Source organism: Apium graveolens, chromosome 2 (assembly GCF_009905375.1).
Source record: "Apium graveolens cultivar Ventura chromosome 2, ASM990537v1, whole genome shotgun sequence".
NCBI classification, from domain to species: Eukaryota; Viridiplantae; Streptophyta; class Magnoliopsida; order Apiales; family Apiaceae; genus Apium; species Apium graveolens.
Window position 1 is genome coordinate 265,321,874 of NC_133648.1, and position 16,639 is coordinate 265,338,512.

At 34.8% G+C, this 16,639-nt stretch overlaps 1 protein-coding gene across 10 annotated transcripts; it reads left to right on the forward strand.

Annotated features, from left to right (window-relative positions):
- Positions 1-4,018: 4,018 nt before the first annotated feature.
- Positions 4,019-13,410, forward strand: LOC141708424 (uncharacterized). Of its 10 annotated transcripts, none has more exons than XM_074512054.1 (7): positions 4,049-4,291; positions 5,541-11,405; positions 11,547-11,756; positions 11,991-12,239; positions 12,351-12,425; positions 12,584-12,636; positions 12,933-13,410. In XM_074512054.1, the coding sequence occupies exons 2-4, from the start codon at positions 11,148-11,150 to the stop codon at positions 12,093-12,095; spliced, it is 573 nt and encodes a 190-aa protein (XP_074368155.1). In that variant the 5' UTR covers positions 4,049-4,291; positions 5,541-11,147; the 3' UTR covers positions 12,096-12,239; positions 12,351-12,425; positions 12,584-12,636; positions 12,933-13,410. The 10 variants fall into 10 exon arrangements, 9 of the variants coding, with proteins under 9 accessions (XP_074368155.1, XP_074368153.1, XP_074368154.1 ...); XM_074512053.1 differs by having other exon boundaries at positions 4,050-4,291; positions 12,344-12,425; XR_012569477.1 differs by having other exon boundaries at positions 4,019-4,291; positions 11,608-11,760; positions 12,344-12,636.
- The last annotated feature ends 3,229 nt before the right edge of the window (positions 13,411-16,639 follow it).

The window sequence follows — 16,639 nt, forward strand, 5'->3', positions numbered from 1 at the left end:
ATCCTTGGCCAGGGAGATGCCTCATTCGTGAAGTCTCGAAGCCGCGGACGAGCCTTGGGCCTTTGTGGTTGGGCCTCATCGGCGGATATTCCTAAAGCTAGTAGAAGACGGTTTTCAGTGGGTTTCCTACTGGGCCTCGGGATAAGAAATCTAAGCTCATTAGGTTTCTTGTTCTCCAAGAACTACGTGGGCTTGATCCCCTATAAATAGGGGTACGTAGGCACATTGTGAGGGGTCAGAAGCGAGAGCGCAAAGGAGCCACCACTAACCCTAAGCAATCTCAGCCCCCAATAATCACCACTACCAAACACTATTCATCTTTTCCGACGAATATTGTTCATCGGATCCGCCGGTTACTGTTCACATTTCCGACGAAGAACCGCCATCACAGATCTTGTTTCCGGCCACGAACCTCAAGTTTTGTTGTTACCAAATTCCTCCGTCAACACGATCCACCAAAATTTTTAATATTTCATCTTTAATATTATAATATAGATATGTATAATTATTATTATCAAAGGTAATTTGATCACCGCAGATGTTGAGGGGGAGCAACATATAAACTTTGATCACATAACAATCTCTACAGATACATAAGAGAATAATACAAGTTCTCATCAGTCAGAGTCTAGTCAGAATATGACTGAGTCAAACTCTGATAACACAAATCCTGATAGCTCAAATTATGAACAAAGCACAGATTAGGGGGAGGATCTAATTTTGATGGCAATACTTGGTGTTTAAAATGCAAGTATCCACATAATCTAATTTCTTCTAGGACTGATTCTGCACTGCTTCTAGCTACCACATTATGTTTTTTACTGTGGCGTGTAACCAAGTTGCATATGGTTATTTGTGATAAGCGTTTATAGGATCAATCCAACTGTACTCGTTCAAAAGAAGGTGAATTGTGCAAGGAAACTAGAAAGCTCTGTGAAATAGGATATGATGATGTAGCCAACATACTCTTGGTTGACAATTCAAAGCATAAAGCCAAATTAAATCTAGTAAGTTGTCTTCATGTTCACTTTTTTGTTCTTTCCATACATGCGTGTAGCAAATTAGTTTCTAATAGTCTGATGTAATTTCATCCTACAGCCGAATACAGCAATATTTCCCACGTCATACAACTACGAAAACTTGAATGATGATGAACCGGGTAAGTTTGCTTCTTTTTAATTTTTTTTTTTTTGAAATTATAATGTTGCATGATGGTCAAATATGGTGTGTATGATCCTCAGGACCTAACGGCAATCTTCGATTATATCTTAAAGGATTGGCATCAGCTACTATTACATCTGTTTCTGATTATGTCAGGGATCATCCATTTTGTCCGTCACAAAGAAAGTAGTTTTGAGGATTAAACCTGTTCCTGAAACAGGTTTTCAATTAGGAAGCACTTAAACCTGTTACTGGGACTGCAGGATTATAGAGTATAAAATGTAAATACCAGCCTTCACATGGTTGTGTTCTCACTTTTCAGACGGGCATCAATCTGGAGGGGACTCAGGCTGATGATGACAATATTCTAGAAAGCGATAAGAACCGGAAGAGGAATTTATCACCTGTTGTAAAAGATACCGGTACTAGCATCTTGAGTACTACTAGCATTCCAAGTACTAATATATTTTCAAGTACTAGCTTTTGGTCAAGTTGTGACTGTTAGCATGTAATAGACTGAATCTTTAGAGGCTCTATTGTCCCAGGCGATTATTAAAATCATGTAACTTGAACATGCTGTTTCCGCCTACATGCTGCTTCAACTTGAGGCATTACAGATGCACCTTATCACGGGCAACATATATTAAATTATTATTATTATTATTAAATCATATCATTCAAAAATTTTAAGATTACAAAATCCGTGTCTCAAAATTTTTGATTCAAATTAAACAAAAAAATCATAAAATATTAAAAAAAAGTCGGGGCATTCCATGGACTCTAAAACATTAAAGTCATAACATTGTAATTTGTCATTTTAATTTTTAGTCGGTCATTCTATCTAATAAAATAAATTAATAATATTATAATTACTAATAACTAACTAATTACTTATTTTAGCTTAAACACATTATCTTTTCTATTTTTTTATCTAAATTTTTTTCTTTTCTGAAAACACGACAAACAATTCTATTTAATAAAATTAAGTAATAATATCATAATTACGAATAACTAACAAAAAATCGCTTTACATTTTTTATTTTTCTAAATAAATCTCCTAATTTTCCAATAATAGCACGGGCATTTCTATTTAAAATAAAGTAATAATATTATAATTATTAATAACTAACCAATTAACTTTTTCAGTTCAAACGTATCATATTTTTTATATTTTTTAACTAAAATTTCTCTTTTTTCTAAAATATCACGGACAATAAATATTTGTGTGTATATAAATAATTATTATCAAATATCATTTAAAATTTTAAAACTACAAGGTTCATATTTTAAAAAATCATATAATATTAAAGTAAGTCTGTGCGTCGCACGGGTTTTAAGCTAGTATATATTTATAGCCCAAACCAAAAAACCCATAAACCTCTAAAATTTCTAAAAATACGGATATTTTTAAACTTATTTTCAAAAATACTATTTTTTAAGTTTCATTTTCAAAAATACGATCTGCAACTTCTGCAATACAAAATGCAATTTTTTTTGAAATTTTTTGAAATACAGTAACGTTGCATTTTAGGCCCCACAGGGGCAACCCGAATCAACTTTGAAACGGAGGTTGCATTTTAGGTTGCAGAAGTTGCAAACTGTATTTTTGAAAATGAAACTTAAAAAATTGTATTTTTGAATTTTTTTTTTAAATCGTATTTTTTTAAAAAAAATTATAAAAAAATGTATTTTTGAAAAAAGCCCAAATTTATAATATATAATACTTGTCTAGTTAAACCGTGTCTATTCATTTCCTATTTCTGTCTATATTCATTTCCCATGTCTATATTCACTTCCCATGTACGTGTCTATTCAATTCATTTTGCTGATCTTTTGTTTTCCTTTTACGTTTTTCTATATATATATTTTGCTGATTTTTAATCCTTTTACAAAATGGAGAATGCAATGGAGCGTGCAAAGCTGAAAATGACAGTCGAAGAGCTTGAAGTAGAAGTTGCAGAGTTGAAGAATATTATAGAATTGTTAAGGATTGTGATAAAAAACAATGAAAGTAAGATAGCTCTTCTTGAAAAGTACAAGGAGGAGCGAATCACGTTACTTCATACTGCATTAGAAATCATGGGGGAATTAAGAAAGGGAAGTAAGAAAGTAAAGGGAAAGTAAATGATATTTTTACAAGCTTCTTTATGTATTTTACCATGGAAAAATTGCTCTATGATTGCTCTATGAACGATTGTAACAAGTTTAAGGATCTATATTCATCTCGATTTCTACTTATTATTTTGATGTGTTTTAATGCATATTTATTAGATAGCACTTATCAAAACCAGTATTGTACTATATTGCTTGCATATATCTTTACCACTCTTTCTTTCTTTCTTTCAAGTGATACCAAAATTACCATAAACCCGTTACATTAGGTACCATAAATCATGGGACCATAGGTGCCATATCTTCCATAAATCCGTCACGGGACCATATGTACCATAAATACCATAAGTATATATGGTTCATTTTTCTATGGTGCTTACAGTCCACTGATTTGATTTATGATACATATGGTTTATTAATTTACGGTTGTTATGGTGCACAAATTTATGGTACGTAAGGTCATTCAACTTATGGTATCTACTGTCGATAACTTATGGTACCTATGGTTCATTAATTTATGGTACGTAAGGTGCATTAATTTATGATACTTATGTCCCACGGTGTATGGTGCTTACGCTAATGCGAGTTTGCGCGTGGTCGAGTTGGAGACCGGATAATCTTCGGTATTATGATGTTGTTGAATCTATACATATATTTTTCGATAAATAAATAATCTCGTGAGATAAGTAGTTTTTATTTTTATTTTTAATTAATTGAATAATAAATATTCTCGTAAAATAAGTAGATGCTTATGGTAGTTATACTGTCTTTGTTAATGAAATTTACTAAAATATCTTATTTTAGTGAACGGGGCAGATTCAGACACCTGCTCCCGGTTTTATGTACTAAAGAGGGCAGAATGAAGATTGTGTTAACTGAAATCTAAAAACAAAACAAACACAAGGGGCAGATTTACACACAAGGGGCAGAATACTCAAAATGGGTGGACAATCAGGAGAGAGGGACAGGCAAGTACATCGAGAGAGGGACAGACAAGTACATCTTCATCTAGAAAGAGGTAAGTCCATTTTTTCAACTGGTCATGCAAACTGTTTGATTGTTTGTCTCAAAGAAATGTTTGCTTATTTGTCTCAAAGAAACTAGTACTTCTGATTAGCCATCAGTCTGTGGGTATATTCAGAATGATTCAAAATGTTGAGTATATTCAAATATTTAACATTAAAATGATTTACAAGTCCTATAATGCTCACATGTTCTGTCTGATTTAGTATAACTTGTATTCCAAAGTCATCCTGTTTGTTGCTCTTATCAATAAAAAAAGTTAAGAGTATACTATAGTTTACAAGTAGTTTGTGAAATTGTCAAATAGATATTATACTTTTCTATATTTCTGGTTTCAGTGACTTGTTAATTTGTGATTAGATGAGCCTCATTTTGCTAATTTTGAGATTATGTAATTAGATAAGTGTTATTATGCAGTATTTTAGTCTCGGTGAAAAAATATTATGGGCGTGTCTAAATCTTAACTATTAATCGGTGACATATCCGCTCCTGTATATGCATCTCTTATTTGCAATATATTAAGATATTATTTGCTCTGCAAAGATGATGAGCTAGAACATCTAATTAGGCCAATCTTAAAGAATACATTTGCTCTGAAAAGATGCATAATAGGCTAAGAATACACTTATAAAAAACATTCATGAGTGTAGTTTGTAAATGCTTTGGTTCTGATTTGTGCAAAAATAAAATCTTTGGTTCTTTTTCATCCCTTTAGGATTACTATTTTTCATCCATGTATGGTATAGCATTAGAGTCAAGTATTAGCATCCAGAAAAATAAAAATAGTGTACGTTTTGCATGTGAACTTTTTCAGCTTTTGGATTATGGGAAGCTGGTTTTGAGTTTGCTATGTAAGCAAGCAAATTATACCTTTTGTGTCTACGCATACATATATTGGACAATTCGCGAGTCAAGTATGGCTATTAAAATTGCTGTTAGGCTGTGTCACAAATTTATATTCCCGTAGCTCATATTTGTGGTTTGTAATTTCCTTTCCAATTCCTCCCAAAAATATAGAAACTGATGTGTATGATTACTTCTTCTAGTCCCTCTTTACAAACCTCTATATGGTGTTATCTGAAGTGAGAGATAAAATTATTTCTCGTTAATATGAATGAACGTATACACCAGTATATATAGAACTTCCTAACAACAAGCTACAATCAGTTACCTAGATTATAGGTAATTAAGTCATAAGATAAGCTGACTAATTCAAACTTCTAACTAACATATAACTCTTTCAGTTTTGCAGGACTTATATACAATATTCAGATAATGAATTAATATAATCTTATCTTATTTCCACACTCCCTCTCAAACTGAGGAATAGATATTTATCATTCCCAGTTTGGCTGTAAGTTCTTCAAATGGTTGTCTTGACAAGGCTTTAGTTAGCATATCAGCTATCTGTGATCTTGTAGGAATATACAATATGTTAATTATTCCCTTGTCTATTTTCTCTTTGATGAAATGTCGATCAATCTCTATATGCTTGGTTCTGTCATGGTGCACAGGATTACGAGCTATGCTTAGAGCAGCTTGATTGTCACAAAACATATTTATAGTAGGTTTGGAAGTCATCCTTAGCTCCTCCAGGATTCGTTTAAGCCATAGAGCCTCACAAACTCCTAATGCTATAGCTCTGAATTCTGCCTCGGCACTACTCCGTGCTACTATTGATTGTTTTTTACTCCTCCATGTCACCAGATTACCTCCTACATAAGTACAATATCCTGAAGTTGATCGTCTATCAATAGTTGAACCTGCCCAATCAGAGTCTGTGTAGACCTTAATACCCTGGTCAGAATGTTTGCCAAAAAATAAACCTTTTCCAGGAGTCATTTTTAAATATCTCAATATTCGATACACAGATTCAAGATGTTTCTCCTTGGGACAGTGCATAAATTGACTAACAACACTTACCGAAAAAGAAATATCAGGCCGAGTGTGAGTAAGATATATAAGCTTACCCACTAATCTTTGGTACCTTCCTTTATCAACCGGTGGACTCTTTTACTCTTTTCCTCGTAATCAAGCTTCACATTGTATTCCATTGGTGTAGTAGTTGGCTTACAACCGAGCATCCCTGTTTCTTGAAGAAGATCTAGCACATACTTTCGTTGGGACATTGAAACTCCATTTTTGGTTCTTGCTATCTCCATTCCCAAGAAATATTTTAGAGATCCCAGGTCCTTGATCTCAAATTCGGCTGATAGAATCATCTTCAAGTTTTTCATTTCTGCCGCATCATTTCCTGTTAGTATTATGTCATCAACATATACTATTAAATTTGAAATTTTACCGTTAGGTGAGAATCTGAAGAACATAGTATCATCAGACTGGCTTTGAGTATAACCAGACCTCTTCATGACATCACTTAACCTCTCAGACCAGGTACGAGGGGATTGTTTTAATCCATAAATTGATTTCCTGAGTCTGCAAACTTTGTTCTTGTTTTGATGATTTACAAAACCTGGAGGAATTGTCATGTATACTTCTTCCTTGAGATCACCATTTAAGAATGCGTTCTTTACATCAAGTTGTTGAAGAGGCCAATCATTGTTCACTGCAAGTGAAATAAGAACTTTAACTGTGTTAAGCTTTGCTACCGGGGCAAACGTTTCTTTGTAGTCCACTCCATAGGTCTGAGTAAAGCCTCTAGCAACCAATCGTGCCTTGAACCTGTCAATACTCCCATCTGCCAAGTACTTCACTGTAAATAACCACTTACATCCTACTGCTGATTTTCCAAGAGGTAATTCTGTAATATCCCAAGTTCCATTCTTTTCCAGGGCCTTGATTTCTTCATGTACCACAGCTTTCCACCTTGGATGTTTAAGTGCTTCATGAATATCTCTAGGAACTGATGTACGATCAAGTTGTGTTGTAAAAGCTTTGAACTTTGGTGAAAGTTTCACCATGGAAACAAATTTGCAGATAGAATGTTGTGTGCAAGTTCGTTTACCTTTCCTGAGTGCAATTGGCCCATCATCTACATCCAGATTTTTTTCTGTAACATGCTCAACTAATGTGTCACTAGATTGATTTGCAGGATGAACTGGTTTCGGATCAGATTCATTGTTGTGTCCGGGTGTTCCTCTGGACTCTATATCATCAACCTTACTTCGACGATGTGAGTAAACGAGTATCTCTTTTTCCGGTGCAACATCATTTGATGAGACATCAGTACTAGTAGTAGTCTTTGGAACATTTTCATTAGATAAAGAGATAAGTGGCTCAGACTCAACCGGACGAGGAAGAACAGGACTAGGAAGATGCTCAGACTCAACAGAACGAGAAAACACAGGACTAGGAAGAACATTTTCCCAAAACTCAATTTGACTTTGACATGCATTCTCCCCCTCAAAATTAGTTTTGGTATAATAAGGCAGATGTTCAAAGAATTTGACATTCATAGAGGTATAAAATCTCCTGGTAATAGGTGAATAACATCTATAACCCTTTTGTGATGGAGAATACCCAACAAACAAACATTTTATAGCACGGGGTCGAGTTTACTTTGTCCTTGATGATGAACATGAACAAATGCGCTACAACCAAATACTTTTGGTGGAATAGAATTGATAATCCTGAGATTAGGATAAGATTTTTTAGCACATCAATTGGAGTTTGAAACTTTGAGGACTTTGGAAGGTAATCTATTTATAAGATATGCAGAAGTAAGTATAGCTTCCCCCCAGAAAACTTTTTGTACATTTGAAGTGAATAACAAGGATCTAGTGACCTCCAAAAGATGCCTATTTTTACGTTCGGCTACCCCGTTTTGTTGTTGTGTATCACGACAAGAACTTTGATAAATGATACCGTTTTCTCGAAGATAAGATCCTAAGACAGAATTAACATATTCTGTTCCATTATCAGATCGGAGGATTTGTATTTGAGTGCGAAACTGATTTTTAATCATGGAATGGAAGTTTTTGAATATCTCTTTGGCTTCACTTTTATGTTTCATAAGGTAAACCCAACTGATTCTTGTATGATCATCTATTAAGGTAATAAACCATTTAGCACCATTAATATTGGAAACCGAACAAGGCCCCCATATGTCATTATGAATAAGGGAAAATGGAACAGAGATTTTATAAGGTTGTGGAGGATAAGTTACACGACTTTGTTTTGCCACTTGGCAGAATTCACAATGAAAGGACTCTGGACTTCTATTTTTGAAAATTGAAGGAAATAAAGATTTCAAATAAGAGAAATTTGGATGGCCTAGCCTAAAGTGCCATACCATTATTTCATGACAACTATTAACTGACACAAGATTACTACTATCAGCACTATAAGCTTGCCCACTTGCTTCTTCATTGTTAATAATATAGAGTCCATTAGATGCCCATGCACAACCAATCGTCCTCCCCGACTCCATTTCCTGAAATTCACAATATGCAGGAGAGAACTTAGTGACACAATGTAAGTCTCTTGTTAACTGGCTAATTGAAAGTAGATTGCATGATAAATTTGGTACATATAAGACAGAGGCCAACTCCATGTTATTAGGCAAAATAACTTTTCCTTTACCAGCTACGTGAGAAAAGGATCCATCAGCAATTTTGATCTTATGTTTTTCAAAACAAGTTTGATAAGACTGAAACAAAGTAGGATTACCAGTCATATGATCAGAAGCACCCGAATCAACAATCCATGAGGTATCATAGTCTTTTGTAGCATTTAAAGCATGATGTGTTGTACCTTTTTGCGCCACTGACCCACTACCAATGAGTGAACTTTTAGATTGTTCTTTGTTAAGCAATTTTTGTAAGATATCCATTTGTTCCTGGGTAAATGGAGATGAAACAGCTTCTGCTATAGGTTCTTCAACAGCAACGTGATAGCAATTTTTTTCAGAATTTCGGCCTCCTTTCCAATTGGTCGGTTTTCCATGGATCTTCCAGCAAGTGTCCTTAGTGTGTCCAACTCTATGACAGTGATCACACCAAGGTCTGTTGGACTTGCGGCGTTGATCTTGTGATTGATCAAAATGTCCTCTCGTTGTCAGCGCTGATCCTTCATTGATGGGGCTTTGGGACGAGACATCTTTCAGCATCACTTTCTTTCGACTTTCTTCTCTACGCACCTCTGAACATACTTCACGGATGGATGGAAGAGGCTTGATCGAGAGAATTCTCCCCCTGACTTCATCCAAGTTTCTGTTGAGTCCAGCAAGAAATGTGAATATCCTCTCTTTTTCAATGATATTCTGGAACTTCAGAGAATCCTTTGTACAATCCCATTCAATGCACTCTTACATATCTAGTTGTTGCCAGTACCTTGTTAAAGTACTGAAATACTGGGTAACAGTCAGATCTCCTTGACGTAGATTACGGATCTGACTCTTAATTTCAAAAATTTCAGCTGCATTCTCACTGTCTGAGAACGTTTCTTTTGCAGCATCCCAGATTTCCTTAGCTGTTTTATAAAACAGAAAGGTTTGCCCAATATCTGCTTCCATTGAATTTATGAGCCATGACATGACCATGTTGTTTTCGATCCTCCATGATTTGTATGACGGATCTTTCTTCTCGGGTTCTTTCTTTTCATCTGTTAAGTAATCATCCTTACCTCTGCCGCTGACATACATCATCACTGATTGAGACCATTGCAGGTAATTTCGTCCGTTAAGCTTGTGAACCGTGATAAGCAAAACAGAGCCTTCAGATGTTCCACCAGTACTTGAAAGAATTGATGAAGTACTAGAGATGTCATCCGATTGAGTTCCTGTGGTTCCGGATGAGGCCATGACAAAACTGAGAGTGACAGAGGGAGAGAGAATATAAAATGAGGAGCCTTAATTTGGCTCTGATACCATGAAGTGAGAGATAAAATTATTTCTCATTAATATGAATGAACGTATACACCAATATATAGAACTTCCTAACAACAAGCTACAATCAGTTACCTAGATTATAGGTAATTAAGTCATAAGATAAGCTGACTAATTCAAACTTCTAACTAACAGATAACTCTTTCAGTTTTGCAGGACTTATATACAATATTCAGATAATGAATTAATATAATCTTATCTTATTTCCACAAGTTTTGGGAAAGTGTTCTTCCTAGTCCTGTGAGCATCTTCCTAGTCCTGTTCTTCCTCGTCCGGTTGAGTCTGAGCCACTTACCTCTTTATCTAATGAAAATGTTCCAAAGACTACTACTAGTACTGATGTCTCACCAAACGATATTGCACCGGAAAAAGAGATACTCGTTTACTCACGTCGTCGAAGTAAGGTTAATGATATAGAGTCCAGAGGAACACCCGGACACAACAATATAGAAATTGATGTGTATGATTACTTCTAGTCCCTCTTTACAAACCTCTATATGGTGGTGTTATCCCATTTAACAGAGTGGAGCATGGAAACATGGTTCCCTTTAAAGAATCTTTTCTTTAAGCTACATTAAATAAATCTTAATGTTTCTATGTACTTTTTTTTTCCATTGTGTTGTATTGAAAAATAAAGGAAAAAATTCAGGCAGTGCTTAAAACCAGATGCAGCCCCAAAAAAATTGGCCAAGTAATGGAATTTATAAAAAAAAATGACGAGATGAAGAGGACCGTTGAAGAAATGGGGTTCGGAACGCTCAAAGATGTGCCCAAAGTGTAGTTAGATCTAAAGTTTATTAAAATACTTTTAGATGGATTTGATATTGGACGGTGCTCCATTTTTGGGAAAATTATCAAGGTTGAAGATGTGGGCACAATTTTGCGAATCCCAGCAGTGGGGGAACCAGTTCCGACATCTCTTTCCTCCGCTGACAAAAAAAACTTTAAGGTGAAATTTGCTAAGATATCACTGCACACGTTACAGAAGAAGATACAGAGTTCGGAGATGGTTGATGGAACCTTCAAGGAAACATTCCTGCTCTTTGTCTTGGGCTGCTTCTTGTGTCCATGTTCCAAGGACATTCCCTGTCATGATCTTTACAGTGCCCTGTCTATTGTATCTAATGCTCAAAACTACAATTGGGCCAAATTTGTTTTTGATTACCTTATTAAGGCAATCAAGGAATACAAAGAAAGAAAAGAAGAGAGTGTAGAGATCGAAGGAGCGAATCCGGGGATCGGAGGCTGCATTCACTTCTTGAAGGTATGTTTAATTTGCTTGTTCAATTACTTAAATGATGCACCTTGACTTTTTTCCAATTAAGATATACGAATACCTAAAGAGAAAAGTTCAGGCAATTAAAGTTTAATTAAATGCTCAATGTCTTCTTGTTCGCCTCCTTAGATTGTTTTTCTCCAGAGGGTGCATCCGCTGACTGTTGATGGTGATAAACCGTTAATTTCAGCTTGGACAAATGATAGAATAAAGAATGCAATGAAAGAGGATAAGATACTTGCATTAAAAGCGGAGATGAAGCTTGTCCCTTTGGAGAAGAAAAGGTGGGGTTCTGTTTATGCAAGGAAGAAGATGAAGAAGGATAAGCAAGAGCCTGTTGTAGGTATTTGATGGATTTGTGATTAGGAAAAGGGGCAAATAAATGCCAAACAATCATACTCACTATTTTTTTTGAATAATTTATTGCCTAGGAAGGCCTTGAATCCGTTGCTTGCCAACATTGTTTATACACGTTTTTTACTTCATAACTGATTTTGCATGTGTGAGCAACGGTAGTTATACACACACACGTCATGTTACATATTTAATATATGTAAGCTTTTGTTGAAACAGTTGGTGGATGAGATGGTGAGGGAAGCAATTCCGAGAATAAAAACAATGGCAACGAGCAAAGTCATGCCTGCGGAGAAGGCATTGTTTCTCGAAGAAAACTTCTAGTACTTGACATAAATGGAGTTCTTGCTGATATTGTTAGAGAACTGCCGTGTGATGATACAGGTCACATACCAAATTACATAACATATGTTGTGCCATGTAATTGTGGAAAGTGCATGCCAAATTGTGATGTTTTAGTTAATGCAGGTGATTCATAATAACTGTTATGTAATCTTTTCAAATTTCAAATTAAATCAAAATTCTTTTCCAGCAAGTTTTAATTGGACTACTTGATTTTTTTTAAAATAAAGTTTTTAGGAGGCCACATTGTGAAGATTTTGTGAAGTTTTGCTTGGAGAGGTTTGACGTAGGCATATGGTCAGCAAAGATGGAGTATGTGCGCATCTTTATCATGTAGAAATTGAAATCTATTCAACTCGCTGCATGTGGAGTATACATGTGTCTATCTTCCTTGTCAATATATTTGTTTTTTGTAATTTGTGTCTTAATGCTGTGGTCTATCCGCTACTGCATGAAACACGTGGCACCAGCTATCTGCTGCATTCTAAGCTATTCTACGAGGATAGAATTGAAATTTATTTGGGTAAGTCAATTACAAGTGTTTTTGTTCTAATTTCTTATAGAACATTTTTAATTCACCACAATGACTAAAATCACAAATCTGAAGAATATTTATATACAGCAAAATGGTTATATCCACTTTCACATGTTTTTTATGATCATGCAAAATAAATTGTGCGCTATTTAGCAGACCTGTTATGACAAATATATACTTCAACTCTTTTAGTAAAAAATCTCATGTCATGGGCTACAGCTCTGAATTTTGCTTCTGCAATGCTTCTAGCAAGTTACATGATTATTGGTGATAATCGTTTGTAGGATCAATCCAAGTGTACTTCTTTCAAAAGGGATCCACGTAAAATGTACAAGGAAACTGTAAAGCTCCGTGAAGAAGGATATGTTGATGTAGCCAACATACTCTTGGTTGACGATTCACAATATAAAGCCTCACTAAATCTAGTTAGTTGTCTTCATGTTCACTTTATTGTTCTTTACCTACATACTTGGCAAATTAATTCCTTATAGTCTGATGTACTTTCATCCTTCATCTGCAAACAACAATATGTCCCAAGAGATACACTTACAAAGATTTGGATGACGATTCACTGGGTGAGTTTGCTTCTTTTTCTTTTTGTTTTTTGCAGTTATATTGTTGCTGCCAAGATGGTATCTTATCTTGTAATTTTCATGTTCTTGTGATACTATTCCAATTGTTTTTGTATAAGTTTTAAAATAATCTTTGTCTTGGGGTATATTTTTCCTCCACTAATTTAAAAAGCTTGTATATTATATGCAATTTATGTGGCATGATGGTCAAATAAGGTGTACATATAGGACCAATTTGCGTTGAGTTCAGCGAATCAGGATTAAGGTGGTTGTCTTTAGAAGGACTTATGTTCTGTAAATACCTAAACCATAAGTTTCATAAGTACCATAAATACTGGGGAACATCCTTCAAACACAAGTTCTCTAACGCCACAAAGCACCATAAGTCCCCATAAGTGTATAGAACATAAGTCCCCATAAGTGTATAGAACATAAGTCCCATAATTCTTTTGACCATAGGTACCATAAGGAGGGTGACCATTATCCATATTTCCAAGAACCATATGCACCATAAGTCAACAAATACACCATAGGTACCCTAAATTATTGGACCATAGGTGCCATAAGTCAGTTTTTTTATATTTTTCCTGTCAAAATTAAATCAAAGCAAGTCCTAAATGTAAAATTGCGGAATAAAAAGTTGCAAAAATAAAGAATATTATTAAGAAAAACTGTTTCATTTGTACTTCTGTTATAATATTGCCTGATTTTTTTAGTGATTTTGTTTTGATTGTTTTGGTTGGTAATAATTGTGATTGTTTTTTTTAATGCTTGCATGATTCATGCCAAGAACGTTAAATAATTTTTTTAATTCAATTAAATACACGTTAATGTTCATAAAATATCATATTAATAAAGGATATGAGAAAGTTAGGAAAGGGAGCATTGATTGGATAGTCCTGATTTGTGTTTTTTCGATTTGGTTGGTAATAATTGTTATTGTTTTTTTGTTGGTGGTGTTATTGCTCATTGGCTTAAAAGTGCCACAAGCACATAGAGCATAACTGTTAGGTCACACACACTGTAGAGGGGGTGAATACAGTGTATAGTACACTCAAATCGAACTTTAAGAACTTAAGTAACAGAAAACAAACTTTATTGATTCAATAAACTCTGTTACAGTATGGAACTTTTACCTCTCAGTGATAAACAAATATCACGAGAGCTGCTAGGGTTACAATGAATAATCTTTTCTAATAATGATAACACTTATAGTGTAAACCCTATGTCTGTGTTTATATACTACACAGTTACAAGATAATCGCTAATTGATATGGAATATAATTCTGCTTCCTAAAATATATCAATCAGATATCTTTTCTTCCAAGTATTCCATTCTTCACGGAATTCCTTCTTCATGCATATCTCTTCTTATGTTTATCTCGATCTTCTTTCCTTTAATCAGCTACTGTCCTTATCTGATTGTCCTTCAGCACTTAAGTTCTGATATCTATCTTCTGATGATTATCTCCTGATAATATAAGTACTGATATCCTTAAGTCCTGACTTCCAGTATAAGTACCGATCAACAGTTAAGTACTGATTTATCCTGTTCACGTAAGATCTGAAAGCTAAACATAAAACATATTAGCCATGACATTATCAAATATATCTAACAATCTCCCCCAACTTGTAAATTAACAAAATATACAAGTTTAACAGATATTTGATGATGTCAAAAACATTAAGTACAAATGCATGAGAAATAGACTAGATAACTACAACTTACAGTCCTTAAAGTTTTTACGAATTTCAACTTCTGATAACAACTTCAATCTGTATAAATATCAGAATTTAAGCAGTTGTAGATGTTCGACTTGGCTTCTTCATTTTCTGATCTCTCTGATGTCAGGAGTTGTTCTGAGATAGTTCTTCAACAAACATTTCTCAGCATATCTTAGTTCATCAATCATTCTTCTTTTAACACCTTTAAGCTCTACAGTATCTTCACCAGTTTGAAAGATTGCAGCTCTGAGATCATTAATCTTTGCTTTTCTCAACTCCTGATCTAGTCTTATGACATAAGTTTTGTCAGATTCAAGATTGAATTCAAGTCCCTTAATACCAAGATACGTTCTGATCTGTGCAGTATTAGGCTTCATATCAACAATATCACCATTGTGATCTCTGTACTTTGGAACATATATGCTGTCAGACTTAACAAAATAAAGCTTTTTCTGTCTCTGAATCTATTCTTTTAAGTAGTTTGCAGCAGTCTCTGTTATTCTGTCATCCACTTGAAGTAAGAAAAGTACATGCTCCAATTCTTCAAAATACTTCAAAGGAATGGCATTTTGTCTTATATGATAAACCCTACCATCTGTCATGAAATACAACATGATGTATTCTTTCAAGTAGGTATGGTAAACCATCTGTACAGATTCCAGTTGATTCAGTCTCTCAGGAGTTGCTCCAATACCTGGTTCACTCAAGGAAGTTGGATCATTGGTAGTGTTGTGTACTCTTCTTTCATCAGCACTTCCCAATCCAGTTTTATCTCTAGCTTTCTTTCCAGTAACTACTCTTGCTTCAAAACCACTTGCAGTAGTCTTCAAAGATTGAGTCTGTTTTGCTTTAGTGAATCCTGGTAGGAGTGTTTTTGATCTATTTTCTGATATCAAGTTAACTTGAGCACTGTCAGAGGTTACTTGCTTCTTCTGAATATCAGAACTTACAATTTCTTGACTCTGAACAACTTGAGCCATGTCAGAGGTTGTTTTAAGAACTTTTCTTGTAGTCAGAGCAAGATCATCTTTTCCATCAGTAATTTCTTCTTCCTCAAGAGGTACATAAGGCTTGATAGGTTCACCAACCTTTTCTTTACCCTTGGATCTTGGATCTATCTGTGGTTGTGATCTAGCCAAAGTTGCTTCAGTATGTATCCTTTCTTTGATCACAATGCCTTTAGGTTTTGGAAGTAACTTTTTACCAGAAGCTTCAGATTTAGATGTGACTTTCTCTGATTTAAGTCTGGCTTCTTCTTCCTTTAAACTTTCCAAGTCCATCCCTGGATTTTCTTGAAAAAATAACTGTCTTGACATTTCCTCATCAAGATCTAGAAGTTCATCAGAACTTATCCTTTTACCAGCAGCAGAACTTATTCTTTTCCCAGTATCAGAACTTGTTCTGTGACTAGCTTGTCTTGATGTAAACCTTCTACCTTGACTATGACCACTACCCATTCCAGAGGTTCCTTGGTCATCTTTTCCATCATCCTTTCCTTGCAGTGTCTTGTTGGTTTTGCATTTAGACTTAATTACCTTCTCCCCTTTTTGGCATCAGTAGGTAATAAAAGAGAGATAAGTAGTTCCACTGAGGTCTGGATTTCAGTAAGTTGCGATTGCTGAGAAGCTTGATTTGTCAGAATTTGATCAATCTGAGCTTGTTGTTTCTCTTGAGTTTTCTCAATATAAGCAACC

Bases quoted from the DNA above. Each gene is read 5' to 3' on its own strand.
- LOC141708424 (XM_074512052.1), top strand. From the start codon at position 11,148: ATGGTTGATGGAACCTTCAAGGAAACATTCCTGCTCTTTGTCTTGGGC. The intron at 11,406-11,546 runs GTATGTTTAATT...TCGCCTCCTTAG, and splicing joins GCTGCATTCACTTCTTGAAG to ATTGTTTTTCTCCAGAGGGT. The intron at 11,757-11,990 runs GTAGGTATTTGA...TTGTTGAAACAG, and splicing joins AGGATAAGCAAGAGCCTGTT to TTGGTGGATGAGATGGTGAG.